The sequence below is a fragment of the Petromyzon marinus genome, chromosome 41 (assembly GCF_048934315.1).
Source record: "Petromyzon marinus isolate PM22_M1 ecotype Great Lakes invasive population chromosome 41, UKy_Petmar_22M1.pri1.0, whole genome shotgun sequence".
Taxonomy (NCBI): Eukaryota; Metazoa; Chordata; class Hyperoartia; order Petromyzontiformes; family Petromyzontidae; genus Petromyzon; species Petromyzon marinus.
This window is the reverse complement of record NC_133707.1, coordinates 12,079,624-12,094,885: the sequence shown is the minus strand read 5'-3', so window position 1 is coordinate 12,094,885 and position 15,262 is coordinate 12,079,624. Positions and strand designations below refer to the sequence as shown.

Below are 15,262 nucleotides of genomic sequence, written 5' to 3'. Positions count from 1 at the left end.
CGACGTACACTCTCAGGCAACCCGAACCAACCCCATGCGTTTCGATTATTACAATTCATAGTGATGCTTACATAAAACTTAAAAATTAGCAACGTCAGCCAGGTGAAAACTCACGAGACCAGGACAGTCTCTGTGGCTCCACCTAAAAAGAAACCTCATCACAGTAATTTAGACTGATGGCATCACTAAGATCAGAGTTCTTGGAGCTCTTCTCTGAGAATGACCAGGATTGGAAGCGCAGCAGCTCCTACAGCCTCTTCGTCCATCGTTGCCATGTAAGAGTACAGTAGAATGCACTTGTAAATACGGTGCATACTACTTAATGATGTATTTATAATAGACTTATAATTATAAAATGTGTATCTGTATTATTAGAGCTGTTACCGATACCCCAATGCAGCTCTCATATCTTGCTCATACAAAATAAATAATTTGAGGAACGCATCCCCACATATACAATTGGAGTGGCATCGCACTGGCTGCTGGCGAAAAAGGGGAACTGCAGTGTACGGCAGTACTGAAGTCAGTAGGCCATGATATACACGAGGGGGACATATAGGTGAAAGGTCACACAAGGGGCCCATCGGGAAGCCTCGGGAATCCAGTAGTAAGTTTCAGAAAGGGGGCGTGGCCGGGGCAGAGCGAGGCCAAGCTGAGAGAAGAGGGGCCCCTGTGGGGGACCTCGTGGCTCTTGCTGGAAGTGGGAACACGTCGTGCTGCTCAAGTCCATCGTCGTCACCATCTCGTCGTCGTCACCATTCTTCTCGTCGTCGTCTCCGTCTTCACCATCCCGGGGCGCTGCTAGTCAGACAGCCTACCAACTGTTTTAAGTAGTGCTACCGACAAAAGTGTGCACCCACGTATGGTGTTTTCCCGATTGTGCTTGTTGAATAAGGGCCTCCAAGTCTTACTGCCTCTGAGTTGTCACTACATAATGGTAAAATTACCCTTTTTAGTGCCGATTTGATTCACGCTCACATTTCAAGGAACGTATCTTGATCGTTAAGCAAGGTTCTGCCTGTATTCTCCCCGACGCTTAATGATTTTGTGTTATACAGTATATATTTTCTGTTGGAACTATGACCCATATGACAGGCAGGGTCCTTGCCTATAAACACATGAAGGGAGGTCATTCACTACGGTGTAGATCAGCTCTGATAAAAGATTGATGAATAAATATAATTAAAAAAACATTGCCAGGCTTTTATAGACTACGAAAGACATCTGATTCAGCTAAAACTGATGCAGTCATCCAAGCGATCACACAGTCCTTAATAAAAAAATAAGTAGAAATATTCAAGTTTAATTTAACTTACGAAGGAAAGTACTTTAAATTAAAATATTACACGTTTCAAAGCAATGAAAAACAGGCAAACATAATTCACATGCATTTTTCTCAGCCTCCTTGCATTGTTGTCCATTATCCAGAAGGTATTTTAACCAGTGCACATTTGAAATGCAACTGGATGATACAAGCATGTAAACAAGTTCCTCCACCGCAAGGACTAAAAGCAGGTGTAGACAACAAATCAGCAAAGTGACAAAACCGACGTAACATTTCATTCACCACTCGAGCCTCTTAAAAGCATTTGTCCCAATGTGCGATCTGTGTTGTGTCACGAGATAAAGAATCCATTTAGAACTCGCTGAGCATTGCATCAACCTACCGGAGAGCGGCCCGCAGAAGGCAGTATTCCAGAACAAAATCTGAGATATTCTTTGGGTCTTTCGGTAAAATCACGTAGATAGGTTAAAAAAATATAAAAAATAAAAACGACATTTCGATCGCAACACAAGCGACTACCTGTGTTGCGATCGAAACGTGGTAGTTTTTGGCTATTTTCTTTTAACCCATCTACCTGACTTTACGAAAAGACCCATAGAATATTAATTCCTGCAGCCACGAAAGCTTTAAGTCAAGATATATCTGTAGAACTAGGGAATGCTCTACTTTTCTACAAAACCTGCCACATAACCTCTAATTGCATGCAAACCAGTTTAATTTATAGTAATACCCCTATAAATTTGTCAAATTAAATGAGAAATCAAATTTAATGATGGTGCCTGGGCTGAGACCATCGACTCACTCTGCTCAAACCACCCGGTTTCATCGTGGGCTGCGGCTGCCTGGACGCGAACCCAGGACCTCGGGTGCCTGTCACTCCGTGCTGTGAGCCCATTGCCACCCGTCAGCTCCATTACCTCTGCTCCTTAAATGACTTCAGTTGCATTCTGAGCAAATTAACTTAAACGAAGTTAATGAACTATCAGCTCCACAATGCACAACTTGCTAACCGGCAATAAACTGTATATGTAACTTCCACACCACCCCAAACATGAGGATGTTTTGGAATCTAGGTCCAGAATTACAAGTTTGATGCTCATCTTGTAGACGAAATCAATACAATAGTTAGCGACGCCACTCGGAGACTTGTTTTTGACGTGCCACCATAATGCCGTGGGAGCAGGCTTCCGGGATCCTTGCCATTGCAAAGGGTACCACGACCTCGTTGTGAACTGTTAAGAGGTGTCAGTTGTACTAGGTTTTACAGCAGACATGATCCCCAAGCTACGTGCACTGTAGTCCTGGACACACTGTGGGGCGACGCTTGCTGCCACTGTTCCACCTCCGCAGTGAGGGCACCGGTTCACAACTCTGTGTGAGGGCTTCGATAAGTCTGGTTGGTGACCGGCAGCCGAGCCAGGCGTGCCCCGTAGTAATCGATGATGTAACTCGAACCGTCCGAGGGTCCAACGATCTGCGGCGGGGGGCAGGGGGGAGAGGTGAGACGTGGCCATGGAGAATCAATTTGAGAGGAAGTTGTTGATTGAGTTGTGCTCGAACGAAGTGGTATCGTGAACATATATGTTTGTATGGTAAACACGGTACTGGAGCTTTCATGCCGATCGTGCTGTAGGCGTTCACGACACAAAATATCCACTGGGTCTCTCGCAGGGCAGTGCAACCCTTCGCATTACAGAATGGTCTGCAGTGGTGGATATCATAGAGCTACCTCAGAGATCGCTGGTGACCTCTGGTGCACTGTAGGAGGCAGCACTTTCCCACACGCACTTCTCAAAAGGAATGTTTGTCACATGGTGGACAAACCGACTTTTTTTATACTTGCATCTGAAGCCAAGTTAATAGCAGGACCAAATTGAACGTATTGGGTCTCTTTTTTTGTGTGCAGTCATTGGCGACTGGGCAATCAGCTCACTCCACTTGGGGACCCTGTTTAGCTGCTTGCATTCAAACCTAGAATCTCGGGAGGGGCCAGGGCAGCACCATGGCGCCTTTGAGCCACACTGCTCACACTGCTCACTCCTAAATGCAGAAGCAGACTCGGCTCAGGGAGTTGAACTCTCACCTGCATGGCAATGAGGACAAAGTCTATGAGGCTGCCGATTCCACAGAAGCCGACCGTGCAAAACTTGAGCAGACCTGAGAGATGCGCACACAGGACAGCAAAATGCATTAAGCGAATGTCATTGGGAGGACTTGATGCAATGACTAATTGATGATGTGACTCGGTGGTGGCATAGGTAGGTGGTGGTGTGGTTAGTTGGTGGAGCTACTCGGTGGTGGTGTGGCTAGTCAGTGGTGTGACTAGGCAGTGATGTTGCTAGTCGGTGGAGTGACTAGTTGGTGGCGTGACTTGTTGGTGGAGTGACTTGTTGGTGGAGTGACTAGGCGGTGGTGTGACTATGTGGTGGTGTAGCTAGTCGGTGGAATGACAAGGCAGCGGTGTGACCAAGTGGTGATGTGACGAGGTAGTGGTGTGACTAGGTAGTGGTTTGACTAGGCAGCGGTGTTACTAGGTAGTGTTGTAGCTTGGCCTGTGAAGGAGCTCCTACCCAGAGCAGGGTAGCCCAGGTAGAAGCGGTCAGCTCCGAGCCAGCCCAGGAAAAGTGAGAACGCCACTGCGACTGTGTAGTGGTAGCCGTTCCTGCGACGACAATAGCCGGTGATATCTAAAGCACTCCTGCACAGTTTCAAGTCACACTTTATGCTTTACAGCAGTGTTCTTCATATCAAGGCCTGCAGGCCATTGGCGGCCCCTGGTGGCCTTTAGTGCAGTCCCTGATGTGAGGCCTATGACAATACCCCATCGTGCTGCATGCCAGTGGTTTCAAATGTGTGGCGGCCCTTACACTTGTCTTATTGGCGAAAGTGGCCCCCCTCTGAAAATGAGTGAAGAACACTGATTTACAGCAACTTTAAAAGTCAAAATCAGTGCATACATGTGACAATATCTAATGAAGAGAGCTGTCAGGACAACTAAAAACGATAGGAAATAAGTGGCACCATCTGCACAGTAAACTTATACAAATGCCTGCCTTGAGACACTTTTCATCTCATCGGCTAAGCACATTGATGCGTGCAGTTAATGTATTTAAAACATCGTTTGTGCCTGATTTACTATATACTATAAGAGTTATCACACTATACACCGTATGTACATTGTTTTTCACATTAAGGTCACCACCCCTGATCATTCCTGTGGTATTTGGGATCAAATGTCCAATTAGCTTACAATTTTCAATATAAACATGTAAAATTAATCTTGCAACTGCTTGAAGTTACACATTTCTATAGAACACGGCAATGATCTTGATCATCAGCTTCAAAGTTGAATATTTAAGTATGCAAATACACAGAGAGCTGTGCCAGAATGATTGTAGTGAGACGAAATAACTCCGGCCAGGTGACTCAGCGGTCGAGTGAGCGGCTCGCAATCGGAAGGTTTGAGAGTTCAATGTTGGCTGACGGTTGATTCAGCCCATCATCACTCTGCGGGTCCATAAAATAGGTACCATTTCGTGGAAGTCAAGTGGTAGTCGTATGAATAGACCATTGGCTCAGAGCTAAAAACAGGTAGTGAGCAGCACCTCAATGCTTATTTGAGCAGGAAATCACTCGGAAGTCTGAGATTCGAGTGACTGCTGTCAACGAGGTGAAACTACATGGCCTATCGTTTCTCTGTCATAAAATGCGGCTCGCGATTACCGACGAGCCGTCGAGATGGGGACTCTCACGTGTCACGGCAGGGCACAAGCTGCGTGAAGCCGACTCGCTCTCCATCGAAGGTATTCTCCTTACCCTGTGCATCCATGCACGTCACGTTCGGTGCTGGGTAGCATGGCACTGCGGATCGACGCACACGCGCATACCATACACGCACACACACATGAACAGGCACACGTGTGTAATATATGTAAACATGCACACACTGATCACCATCTGTTTCCATTTGGAATAGTGTTACATCCTCGCGTGCATGGGTGTTATCTGGGTGCTCCGGTTTTCCTCCAACTTGTATAAACACTCTTTCGCTGATACTTTTAAATTGAAAACTCAATGTACCAGGACTCTCCTGGAAACAAGTCCTGCAACTCAGTGTGGCTCTTCTGAATATATAAAAAATTACAGTTTTATTATTACTAAATGTTCAGAGACCCCCACGGGCTGCTTACCTGGCGCCGTTCCGTTGTTGCACCCGACCGGCTCCTGGGTGGTGTCGTTAATGATGGGGCTTGAGCAGATGTATGTGCCAACAACGTCAAGGAGCAACACCTCAACTCCGTAAATACACAACAGCTACAATAGTGAACGCATCAGTGGTCATTAACAACACGCAGTTTCCCATCGACACAATGCTGGCGCTTCGATTAGAGTATATCAATAATCCTGTTACCTCTGTAAGGGATGTCAGGGGAAGGATTCCCACCAAAAGGAGGGGGAGTGGGACGGTGACAGGAGAAGGGGGAGGAGCAAGAGGGGAGATATAAGAGAGAATGGGCGGGAAGAGTGGAGATCTTGGCGGGAACTAGCTTGAGAAGGCTGGGGACGAATGTGGACTGAAGGAATGAATAAAAGACGAACCCTCTGCAACCTTGTGTTGACTCTCCTTTACACCTCTATAATGGGACAGGACTAATAACGCTTGGATGGGCGACCACCGTGCTGATCTATACAACCTGATGCACAAATGGAAAATTAAAAACTCTTCAGTGTGTGATTGTGGTAATACAGAACAGACCGTATCGTGTATAACGACACAATGCCCGATCCACAAATACGAAGGAGGCATCAAAACGATGCAGTCCACTACTCCTGGCGCGATTATCTGTCTAGCTTGACCACCTGAATGAAATTGTAGTTGTTTCTCTGTATCTACATCAGCCATACGAAAGAAGTGCAGCAACATCAATTGTACTGCACTACGTCCGCGCCCTTCAACCGGAATTGATGTTTCGAATGATGCAACTGCGATGTTACTGCTTACTGTAGCTTTAACTCACAACGCCGCTTCTGCAACTGATTCCAATGAAGTCACCCTCAGAAAATCGTTCCTCACCCGGCACACAGCATCCACTGTACCTCTCGCTACGGAAGTGGCTTACTATTCACGTACCAACTCTACTGGCTACCGCATCTACTGCCTATAGAGGAGACCAGTGTTGTTAGCTAGCAGATCAGAACATTCCCCATCACCAGCGGGCACTCGAATCCGGAGGAGCCCGACCCGCGGATGGGGGAAGAGCGCACGGCTGGTGGGGGGAGACGAAGGGGGTACGGGTGGGCAGGGGGATGCTTAAGGGGGCGCGTGAGGGGGGCGGCTGGCGAGAGGGGGGCGCAGGGTGGACGAGGGGGGGTGTCTGGGAAGGGGGCGCGTGAGGGGGGCGTCTGGGAAGGGGCTGCGGGTGGGGTGACCGGGGGGTTGTCACGCGGGGGGGGGGGGATGCTGGGGGTTGCAGGATGCGACGGAACGGTGGGGATATTAGGGGGGGGGGGGGGGTACCTTCCACGATTGAAAACAAATCTAATAAGAAAATAATTTCTTTAGAACGGCTTTTTGTGTTGAGTTTGATGTCCTTCACCCGCACCTCCGATGAGCACGGTTGGCTACGTGCGGTGCGAAAGAAGTTCAACATAACCTACAAACATACGAGCCTCGTACGCGTCAGCCGCTGCTGGCCAGGTTGCCGACTCCCGTCTAAGCAGCACGTGCCCCTTGAGGATATTGTCCCAGGAGAAGGCGCTCACACTTGTCCGCCGCGGCGCTCACGCAGAGGAAGAGGCACAGGGAGACGCGGAGCCTCAGGGACACCGGGAAACGACACGCGGCACGGGCGGCCATGGCTCCCTCGACGTCCTCGCGATTCACGGCGAATCGAGATTTAATCGTCGCGATTCCGGTGCAATGTTTGTCGTTTAGGTCGATTATCGCACGGAGCGATTCCAATGCAGGATATTGAATACACGAGTGGCGAATCCCCTGTACAAAGCGATTCCCGCTGTATCGATTCCTATGCACTAATTAACCCATGCAGCGATTCTCCAGTTCCCGCGTTTGGCCCGACCCTCGGGGTGAGAATTAAATTACGGAATGGATTTAATCCGCGCAACCTGCTAACCAACAATCCAGATCCTGGCTTTATAATCCTGATCCAACTTTCTTGTAAAATCCGTGCCATTTTCTCCGACACCCCGACAATTGGCGCGGACGAACCAGCCAGGGCAAGGGGGGAGCTGAGGATTGAGGCAGGGGGTGAGTGAGGAGGTGAGTGAGGAGGTGAACAGTAATCCACACTCCCCGCTTAAATAGCGACACTATGGTAATTGATTATGAAAGAGAAGCACGGTTCAGCAGCCATGAGATCACCCAAGAGGCCTTAAGTCTGCGTGCTATATGGCTGCGTGGGTCCATGGGTTTCTATGTGAGTCTATGGGTTTCTGTGTGGGTCTATGGGTCCGTGTGTGAGTGTATGAGACTATGTGGATATTTGATATTAGCGAGGAGCGATAGTGTAGCGGTTAGCGCGCTGCGCTATGAACCTGGCCCGGGTTCGATTCCCGCTCACGGCCAACACCAGTGACGATAATCATAACCGGTCCCGGGCCTCCCCTAGGTCGACTCAGCCTCAAATGAGTACCTGGTGCGGTGTGTAAACATTGCCACTAGGGAGACAAAGGCGGTCGGGCGTGGTGCTGGCCACCCACCCCCTCGTGTACCGTTCCGGCCTTCATAGGTGCTCGCTAACAGCACTTGCCCCTACAGTCTGTTAAGGCTATACGGGGGATCTTTGATCTTTGATATGGGTCTTGATGTGAGTATTTGGATCTCTACGAGTCTGTGGATAGCGGAAGTGCAGTGGTTAGCGCGCTACGAGCCCGAGTTCGATTCCCACTCAAGGCCAACAGCAGTGCCGATTATCTGCAGCGGTACTATGCCTCCCATAGGTCCACTCAGCCTCACGTGACTACCTGGTGCGATGTGTAAACATCAGCACTGGGGAGACAAATGCGCTTGGGCGTGGTGCTGACCACCCACCCCCTCTTGCGCCGTGCTAGCATTCATAGGTGCTCGCCGACAGCATGTGTCCCAACAGTTCAGTCAGACTATACGGGGGATCTTTGTGCGAGTCTGTGGGCCTCTCTGACTCAGTGTATCTGTGTATTTGACGACAGTACAGTGTGGATTTATATGCCGCCTGAATGTGACTGCATTGTCATACCGTTGTACAGAAACTGTGGGTGTATTAATTTTGGAGAGGTATGCAGTCAATCATTAGGTCTTGAACTGGGAAGTACACGGATGGTTGTGGGAAGGGAGTTCCAGACGTGGGTGCAGTCGATAAGAATGAGCAACTTCTCAGCCAGGTTGCTGAAGCGCTTCGATGGGAAGTGTTACCGGAGCGGAGAGAGTGCGCGGAGAAGGAGCAGTGAGATTGTGCCACGTTGCTGTACCTCCCTGCAGCAGGGCTAAGGTGTTCCCTGCAGGTCTGACGTGTTGCCAGCAAGAATGACGTGTTGCCAACAGAACCGACGTGTTCCCTGCAGGACTCACGTGTACCCTGCAGGCCTGACGTGTTGCCTGTGTAGTGACATCGCGGATGTCACTATAGTGCCGGCCCAGAAGGGCCGCGCCGTTCGATGTTCATACATTGTGGACAGCACCGTGTGGGTGGCTGTGTGTAATACCAGCCCTAGCGGGGCTTGGTGAGCACTGGGATAGTGCGGGCACCACGCACAGCGTGTGGTGGGGGGTACCTTGCGGGAGTGCCTTACTACGATAATCCCCACTCCAAGCCAGCCTAGCATTCTGCAAAATATTACATCCTGCCTGCAGGGCTGATATTTATCTTGCAGGGCTGACATCTCACTGCTGCTGCCGGCAAACCATGTGGTGTGGCAGTGGAGAGGCGCGCGTGGCACTACTGCGGCTGGTCGGGGTAGCGGGCGTGGGCGCCTGCACCAATGACGTCCTAGTGGCTTGTCCCGTCACCGCCGAGTCTCCTCTGCGCCACGTCGTCTACTTCCCCGGGGACATACAGGTGCCGGCGCGACGCAAGAGGCGCTGTACAACGCTGGCATTGTGTGACGCGGTACCTCTTATGGGCATCGTTTTGTGCATGAGAGGACGAGGGCGCCGGGAGAGATGCCGGCACTCAACCCTCTGTGCCGTACCGCCACAGGGCTACCGGGACGAGATGGCGGCAAGCCCGGACAGCGCGCGCTGGCAGCGCTGGAGCCTGGAGGAGACGGCGTGCCTGCTAGCGCGCCGCTTCCCGGGCCGCTGCGTGTGGCTGGTGCGCGCCTCGCGCATGCACCTGCACAAGTTCAGCTGCTACGACAACTTCGTACCGAGCAACATGTTCGGTGCGCCCGAACATGCAAGTGGCCGCACGGCGTTCTCCCACCTCCACCGGCTGCTTTCCAACGCTAGGGCGGAGCTGCTCGGTGCCACACGCGATGGGAGCGAAGCCGGTGACTGGCACAGCACGGCGTCCGGTCCATCGGGCGCGCCGCCAACGACCGATGGGAGCCGCGACGAAACGAGCGGCCCTGTGGTTGGCGAAGATGCACGGAGTGCGCCGGAGCTCAGTAACGTAGATTCGGTGGCCCTCCTCCGGAGCGAGGAGTTCTTCTCGAGGCCGCGCACCGTGACCCTGGTGGGCTTCAGCAAGGGCTGCGTGGTCCTCAACCAGCTGCTGTACGAGCTGGCTGCCGCGCAAGGGGACGCAACGCTGGCACCCGTAGTCGGCGCCGTGCGGGACATGTACTGGTTGGACGGGGGCCACTCTGGGGGTCGCGACACGTGGGTGACGTGTTCCGACGCGCTGCGGCAGCTTCACACCGCCGGCGTCGACGTGCGGGTCCATGTGACGCCTTATCAGGTGTGCGACCCCATGCGCGCCTGGATCGGCAAGGAACAGCGCAAGTTCATCAGCGTCCTGCAGGAGTTTGGGGCGACGGTCACCGAACAAATACACTTTGAGAAGGAGGCCTCCTCTTTGGAGAACCACTTTCGAATTCTGGAGAACTTCTGAGTGGGTGATTTGCTATCCTGGCTTGGGCCGGTCACCAGGTTTGCTTTGTGTGTCGCAGACAGCGTGGTGTTTATTTTTCTTGCCTAATTGTATTAGTTTTCCGCAGGGAACGTTTAGTTTCCATTGAGAAAGCTCCACACCAACGCAGCTGGCACGTTTTGAATGAATTTCCTTCTGCGTCTTAAATTACATATTTTATTCTAAAAGTATCTCAGCCCTTTGTGGCTTCTTGAGAGTGACAGTCCAGTCGACACTAGTCCCTGGCAGTGTGCAATCCTAGCGCGGCATGGCTGGTAGATCCCAGCAGCCCTCCCCTGAATTGGTATAAGGACGACAGGCACCGTGTGAAGACCGGCCAAGGTGCTTTCAGAGCTGGTGGTGAGTGCCTGTTGTTTATTATTCCGTTTGTTTACCCGGGAAAGTCTCGCAACTCTATTTCAGGAGGGTCATTTATTTTCACAGTAGGGGGTGGCAATTATTGCCCTGTATATTCCAATTGAGCCTAAAATAATACACTTTTTATACTGGGCTGGCAGTGGTGCAGAAGACAAATAAATAAAGAACTCAAACGTGTGGCAATAGCACTGTGGCATTTACTGGACAAATGTGTAATGGGCAACGTTCGAGCAATGGCCCTTCATAGAACGTGAATGATGCATTCATGTTCTGTGAAGAAGGTCCATTACCTCAAACGTTGCTTATAATTTAGGATTCCTTTTAAGGCCAGACTAAAATATTACAGTGAAGCTGGTGGTGTCATGCTGGTGTTGGTAAAAATCGACCAAAGCAATTCACAACGGAGATGGTCGCCCAAGCTAGCTCTACTTGGAGCTGAAAACTTTTCCCCAATTTCCGTCCTCACGCATTTGACTTCGGATGGCGTGAGCGACACTTTACGCACTGTGCAGCGTGTGGAGGTTTTTAAATGTAGGTTGTTTAACCGGGTAAGATCTCAAGAGACAAGATAGTCTCGTTGCAATTGTGACCTGGGTCACCAAAATGAGGATACTTGGTGGCTCAGAGATCAAAGACTCAAGCGTGCTATGCAGGCGCTGTGCAGGCCCTCATCCTATCCAGCAGCTGCACATGTATGAGGCTTTTGTGGCAGGCCTCACAAAACAATTACCTCAAAAAAAGGACGGACACACTGCTATGCAGAACGAGCTGAAGGTGTGTAGAGTATTCTTTGGGATTGCGAGACAATCGGCCTCCACTGACCACCTTGCAGGCTATTCTGAATAAGGATTGAGAGTAGCCCGAAATGCGACTGCGGTTTCCATTCTGAAGCGATGGACTGCACAGGAATGCCACTGCCCATTGTGATTATTCGCCAACGACAGCATTCGGATGTCCCCAATGCTGCTCTTGAAGCCGACCCCGGCTCATGGATCACGTCGCACGGCTCACTGCCAACCGTGATATGAGCATAGAAATGCTGCTGATCCACTCCCACCACCATGTGAGAGAAGACGAGCTACACTCCGGCCAGGCTGTAGAAAGGATCTTCTTTCTGTCTTTGTGGCTCGGAGAGCAGCAACCACGGGGCCAGGGCTGGCAGCTGAGGTGGCGCGACGCGGTTTTCCTACAGACGCTCCGTTCTGTTTCCTCTGTTGCCGCGTAGTGGCCACATGTTCGAGGGGCTGTGCAGAGAAATACAATCGTTGGAAGTAGTCCACCGCCTCTCCCAGAACCCTCAATCTCATGCACGGCAAGTCCTGGAGTGAACAGGGGAACAGGGTGTATCGCAATTTGTGAGTTTGATGCCCAACCACGGCTCACATAAGTGGTCCTTCTGTGATCCTGTGCTGACCCTCTACTGACCAACATGGTGAAGTATGGTAAAAACAACCCCACATTGGTAGATTGACAAGTAGCAGTGGCGACGTACTGACAATATCAGTTAACCTGCAGGAATACCGGTTAACTGAAAGGCGTTGCCCTTAAACGATTCAAGACGACGCGTATTTGGCTACGTGGAAGCGAAGTGTTTTTGTTTAGCACAGGGGTGGAGGTTGCCTTTGTGGACTGCGCTACTTTGTTGAAGTGTTCTGACTTTATTTGGTGCCTTGTGTAATTATGTCTTGATTGTAAGGTCCAGTAATTAAAACGGCAAAGATGGACAGGGTGATTTCCATCGTGTTACATTATTAAAAGTGTGCAGGGTTAATTTTGCTGCTAGCTGTATACAAGTCTCCATGATAAGCAAGAAGGCAGTGTTGAGTCGTTCACAGGTGGCCAAACCTGTTTTTTCATGCACAAAGAATATGCAGCGTAAAGATGTATCTTGGTGAGGAGGTCCTATACGTGGCATTAATACCTGTTTGGCTGAAACCAGATCACAACGTTTTGAACAATAAATGTATTGTTTTGTAAGGAGGTTCTAAATAATAAACAGCCGGCCAGGTGGTTCAGCGGTTAAAAGGCAGTGGCTCGCAATCTGGAGGTTGCAAGTTCAAATCCTGGTTGGGGGTTCACTCAGCCCATCAACCTTTGTGGGGGTCAGTAAAACGAGTATCCACTTTGTTGGGAAGTCAACGGTCGTTGTCCTACGGGTAGACCCGCCCCTTGCCGTGAGGAATGTGGAACTTCAACCACTCGCTCAGGGCTGTGAACAGGCATTGAGCAGCAACCCGGTGCTTTTTTGAGTAAAACAATACATTGGTTTTGAGAGCTGCACACGTACATTGCACTACATTGATATAAAAATATATTCTGTTCTCTACATTGACGTTTTTCATAATTTGTGATCCACAGGAATGTGAAGTTGATTAAATCACAGATTTATGTTTGTTATTGAGAAATGAACCCCGGGGACGTGGGGTCACAGTTTTAAATAAAGGTCAAAACCAAGATCCAGTGGCAGCTGGAGGTGGTCGTTACGTTTACAAACCGGCTCTGGGCTGCCTGTTTGAAGCAGGAGACGTGTCCGGATTGAATTTGCTCGTGGCCAGTGTTAAAAACAAAAAGCTTTTGGGCCCAATTTTGAGAGCTAATCACGCACTCGTCACATCCCTCAGCAGAGGCGCTCATCACGTCCCTCAGCAGAGACACTCGAGAGTGTAGCATGACGGCTAGACGTCCCGAGTCACTCTGCAACGGAACCGCATCGCGACGTTTCATGTCATTAGTAATTTACTTGAACGTAAGCGCGTGACGGTGAAGAATGCGGGAGAATGTGGAATTGCCCTTCACTCCTCCGGGCCGTTGTTTCTGGGAAAACTAATGGCAGCGCTTTACCCACGGTCGGCGTCTCTTCCAAAATAGGGACTCCGACCAATGCAGTTTAAATAAGGCACTGTCGATCCATTCACTTGCAGTAATGTGCATGCCTAAGTCTGTGACCTGGTATAGATTGGGAGGTGTAATGAAGTGTGAATTTACATTGGAATATCTATCATTTGCAAAATTAAATAAAAACCCACATTTAATTAATGTTGCTGTTTTTCTATGCTATGATTACACTTTGCGCTGTTCTACAGAGACTCAATATTTAGTCACACGATGGTCAAACTGATATTTTTAAATGTAGGTGAAGTCAAGCTAAGCACGCATAATCAAATGTAACGTGGTCAGGGTTTTATTGTGCAGCCATTTGGTGACCCAGACTGAACTCAAAAACTCACAACGCTGGAGAGCTTCGTGTAATCGCGGTTGGTTGCCTGGGTTCGAACTCGGGTCTCAGGAGTTGTGGGTCAGTGTTCTGACTCCTACTAAGCGGAGCCTCCGGCCACTGCTTTACAGGTCCAGCAAGTCGTTTGCTTTGATACGGCAGCCTGCATGTTGATGAACCCACATCAAGGCTGTGCCTGCCGGCTGGCTCGGTGCTCCTGGGCCCTTTGCGCTGCTTGCGAGATCATCCTCGTGGCCGAGTCGCCTGCACGGCGTCGCGTCGTCAATGGCGTTTTCGACAGTGCTAGTCCACAGCTCTTACTCTTGCGAAAACCCCCAGGAGGTGCTTCATTCAGCCGGAGCACGCTGGAACGGTGGCGAGATTTTAAATACTTCGCCTGATATGCAGGAGGGTGTGGGGTCGATTCCGACCCTGACACCTGTATACTTGGAGTTTGCATGTTTTCCCCACAGTCGCATGTTTTTTCTCCAAGTCCTTCAGTTTTTCCTTTCTACATTTAGAAACATGATTCAAGTATTTGGCTCTAATACATTTTCACGTGATAAGCTACTTCATTGAACTCTCATCTGCTTCTGACAAAGAGCTATATAGCTGAGTGGGCCTTACCTGGTAAAATATAGTTTAGAATGCTGTTCCAGGAATTATTCTGGTCACGACACGTCCATCTTGCCTCATTTTCTCTATGCTCTTTGGTTCTTTCGGAAAAGTCACGTAGATAGAAAAATGAAGAGATCACGACGTTTCGATCGCAACACAAGCAACCGTCATCAGGTGAGACAAACAGCAGGAGAACTGCTGACACAGGAGAAAGAGCTGCTGCAATACGAGGTTTTATAGGCTTTAGGTGGGCTCAACCCAAGGGTAAGTGGGCGGAGCTAGAGATGGAATTTGTACGTAAATGTAAGAGATTAGCATGTCAATGTGAGACGGCTCCAGCAATCAGGGGCTGTGCCAATGAGAAGATTAGCATGTCAATGTCAGAGAGCCGGGCAACAAAAACAAAACCCGCAAGAGCAACTACGAGGAGAGACAAGCATGTCAACAAGAGAGATACACATGGAGAGAGAGACACACACAAAGAGACACAGAGAGACATAAAGAGACAAATGCACATAGAGTGTGGTACCGCCGCAGCGGAGCCGCTCCGTCGGGGCCGTGCCCACCACCGTGACGCCACCACCGGGGAGCGACGACGCCGACGCTGCGCGCCCCTCGCCGCCCCCCACATGAATGCATGCATACCCCACATAGAGCCGGGGGGGAGGTCACCTGGCTGGCGGGTTTTCGTCCAGAAGC

The 15,262-nt window shown here is 50.2% G+C and overlaps 2 protein-coding genes across 7 annotated transcripts; one reads left to right on the top strand and one right to left on the bottom strand.

Moving 5' to 3' along the window:
* Nucleotides 1-1,283: 1,283 nt before the first annotated feature.
* TM2D1 (TM2 domain containing 1) lies at nucleotides 1,284-7,200 on the bottom strand. Its single transcript, XM_032968991.2, has 6 exons — nucleotides 7,027-7,200; nucleotides 5,476-5,549; nucleotides 5,038-5,146; nucleotides 3,856-3,947; nucleotides 3,369-3,442; nucleotides 1,284-2,759 (listed from the first exon to the last, which is right to left on the bottom strand). Exons 1-6 carry the CDS (start codon nucleotides 7,140-7,142, stop codon nucleotides 2,649-2,651), a joined length of 576 nt encoding a protein of 191 aa, XP_032824882.1. The 5' UTR covers nucleotides 7,143-7,200; the 3' UTR covers nucleotides 1,284-2,648.
* A 140-nt stretch (nucleotides 7,201-7,340) lies between these two features.
* Nucleotides 7,341-13,767, top strand: C41H2orf69 (chromosome 41 C2orf69 homolog). 6 transcript variants are annotated; one of them, XM_032968987.2, is made up of 3 exons: nucleotides 7,341-7,565; nucleotides 9,155-9,339; nucleotides 9,481-13,767. In XM_032968987.2, the coding sequence occupies exons 2-3, from the start codon at nucleotides 9,187-9,189 to the stop codon at nucleotides 10,333-10,335; spliced, it is 1,008 nt and encodes a 335-aa protein (XP_032824878.1). In that variant the 5' UTR covers nucleotides 7,341-7,565; nucleotides 9,155-9,186; the 3' UTR covers nucleotides 10,336-13,767. The 6 variants fall into 6 exon arrangements, with proteins under 6 accessions (XP_032824878.1, XP_032824879.1, XP_032824876.1 ...); XM_032968988.2 differs by having other exon boundaries at nucleotides 9,135-9,339; XM_032968985.2 differs by having other exon boundaries at nucleotides 7,341-7,722.
* Nucleotides 13,768-15,262: the final 1,495 nt, after the last annotated feature.

What these genes read in the sequence shown, in the direction of transcription:
- C41H2orf69 (XM_076073189.1), top strand. Translation starts at nt 8,381, where the DNA reads ATGTGTCCCAACAGTTCAGTCAGACTATACGGGGGATCTTTGTGCGAG. An exon ending in CTCTGACTCAGTGTATCTGT is followed by an intron (nt 8,460 to 9,154) that starts GTATTTGACGAC and finishes TTTATCTTGCAG; the next exon opens with GGCTGACATCTCACTGCTGC. An exon ending in ACTTCCCCGGGGACATACAG is followed by an intron (nt 9,340 to 9,480) that starts GTGCCGGCGCGA and finishes GTACCGCCACAG; the next exon opens with GGCTACCGGGACGAGATGGC.
- TM2D1 (XM_032968991.2), bottom strand. Translation starts at nt 7,142, where the DNA reads ATGGCCGCCCGTGCCGCGTGTCGTTTCCCGGTGTCCCTGAGGCTCCGC. An exon ending in GAGCGCCTTCTCCTGGGACA is followed by an intron (nt 5,550 to 7,026) that starts ATATCCTCAAGG and finishes CGTTGTTGGCAC; the next exon opens with ATACATCTGCTCAAGCCCCA. An exon ending in TTGTCCTCATTGCCATGCAG is followed by an intron (nt 2,760 to 3,368) that starts GTGAGAGTTCAA and finishes CCCCCGCCGCAG; the next exon opens with ATCGTTGGACCCTCGGACGG.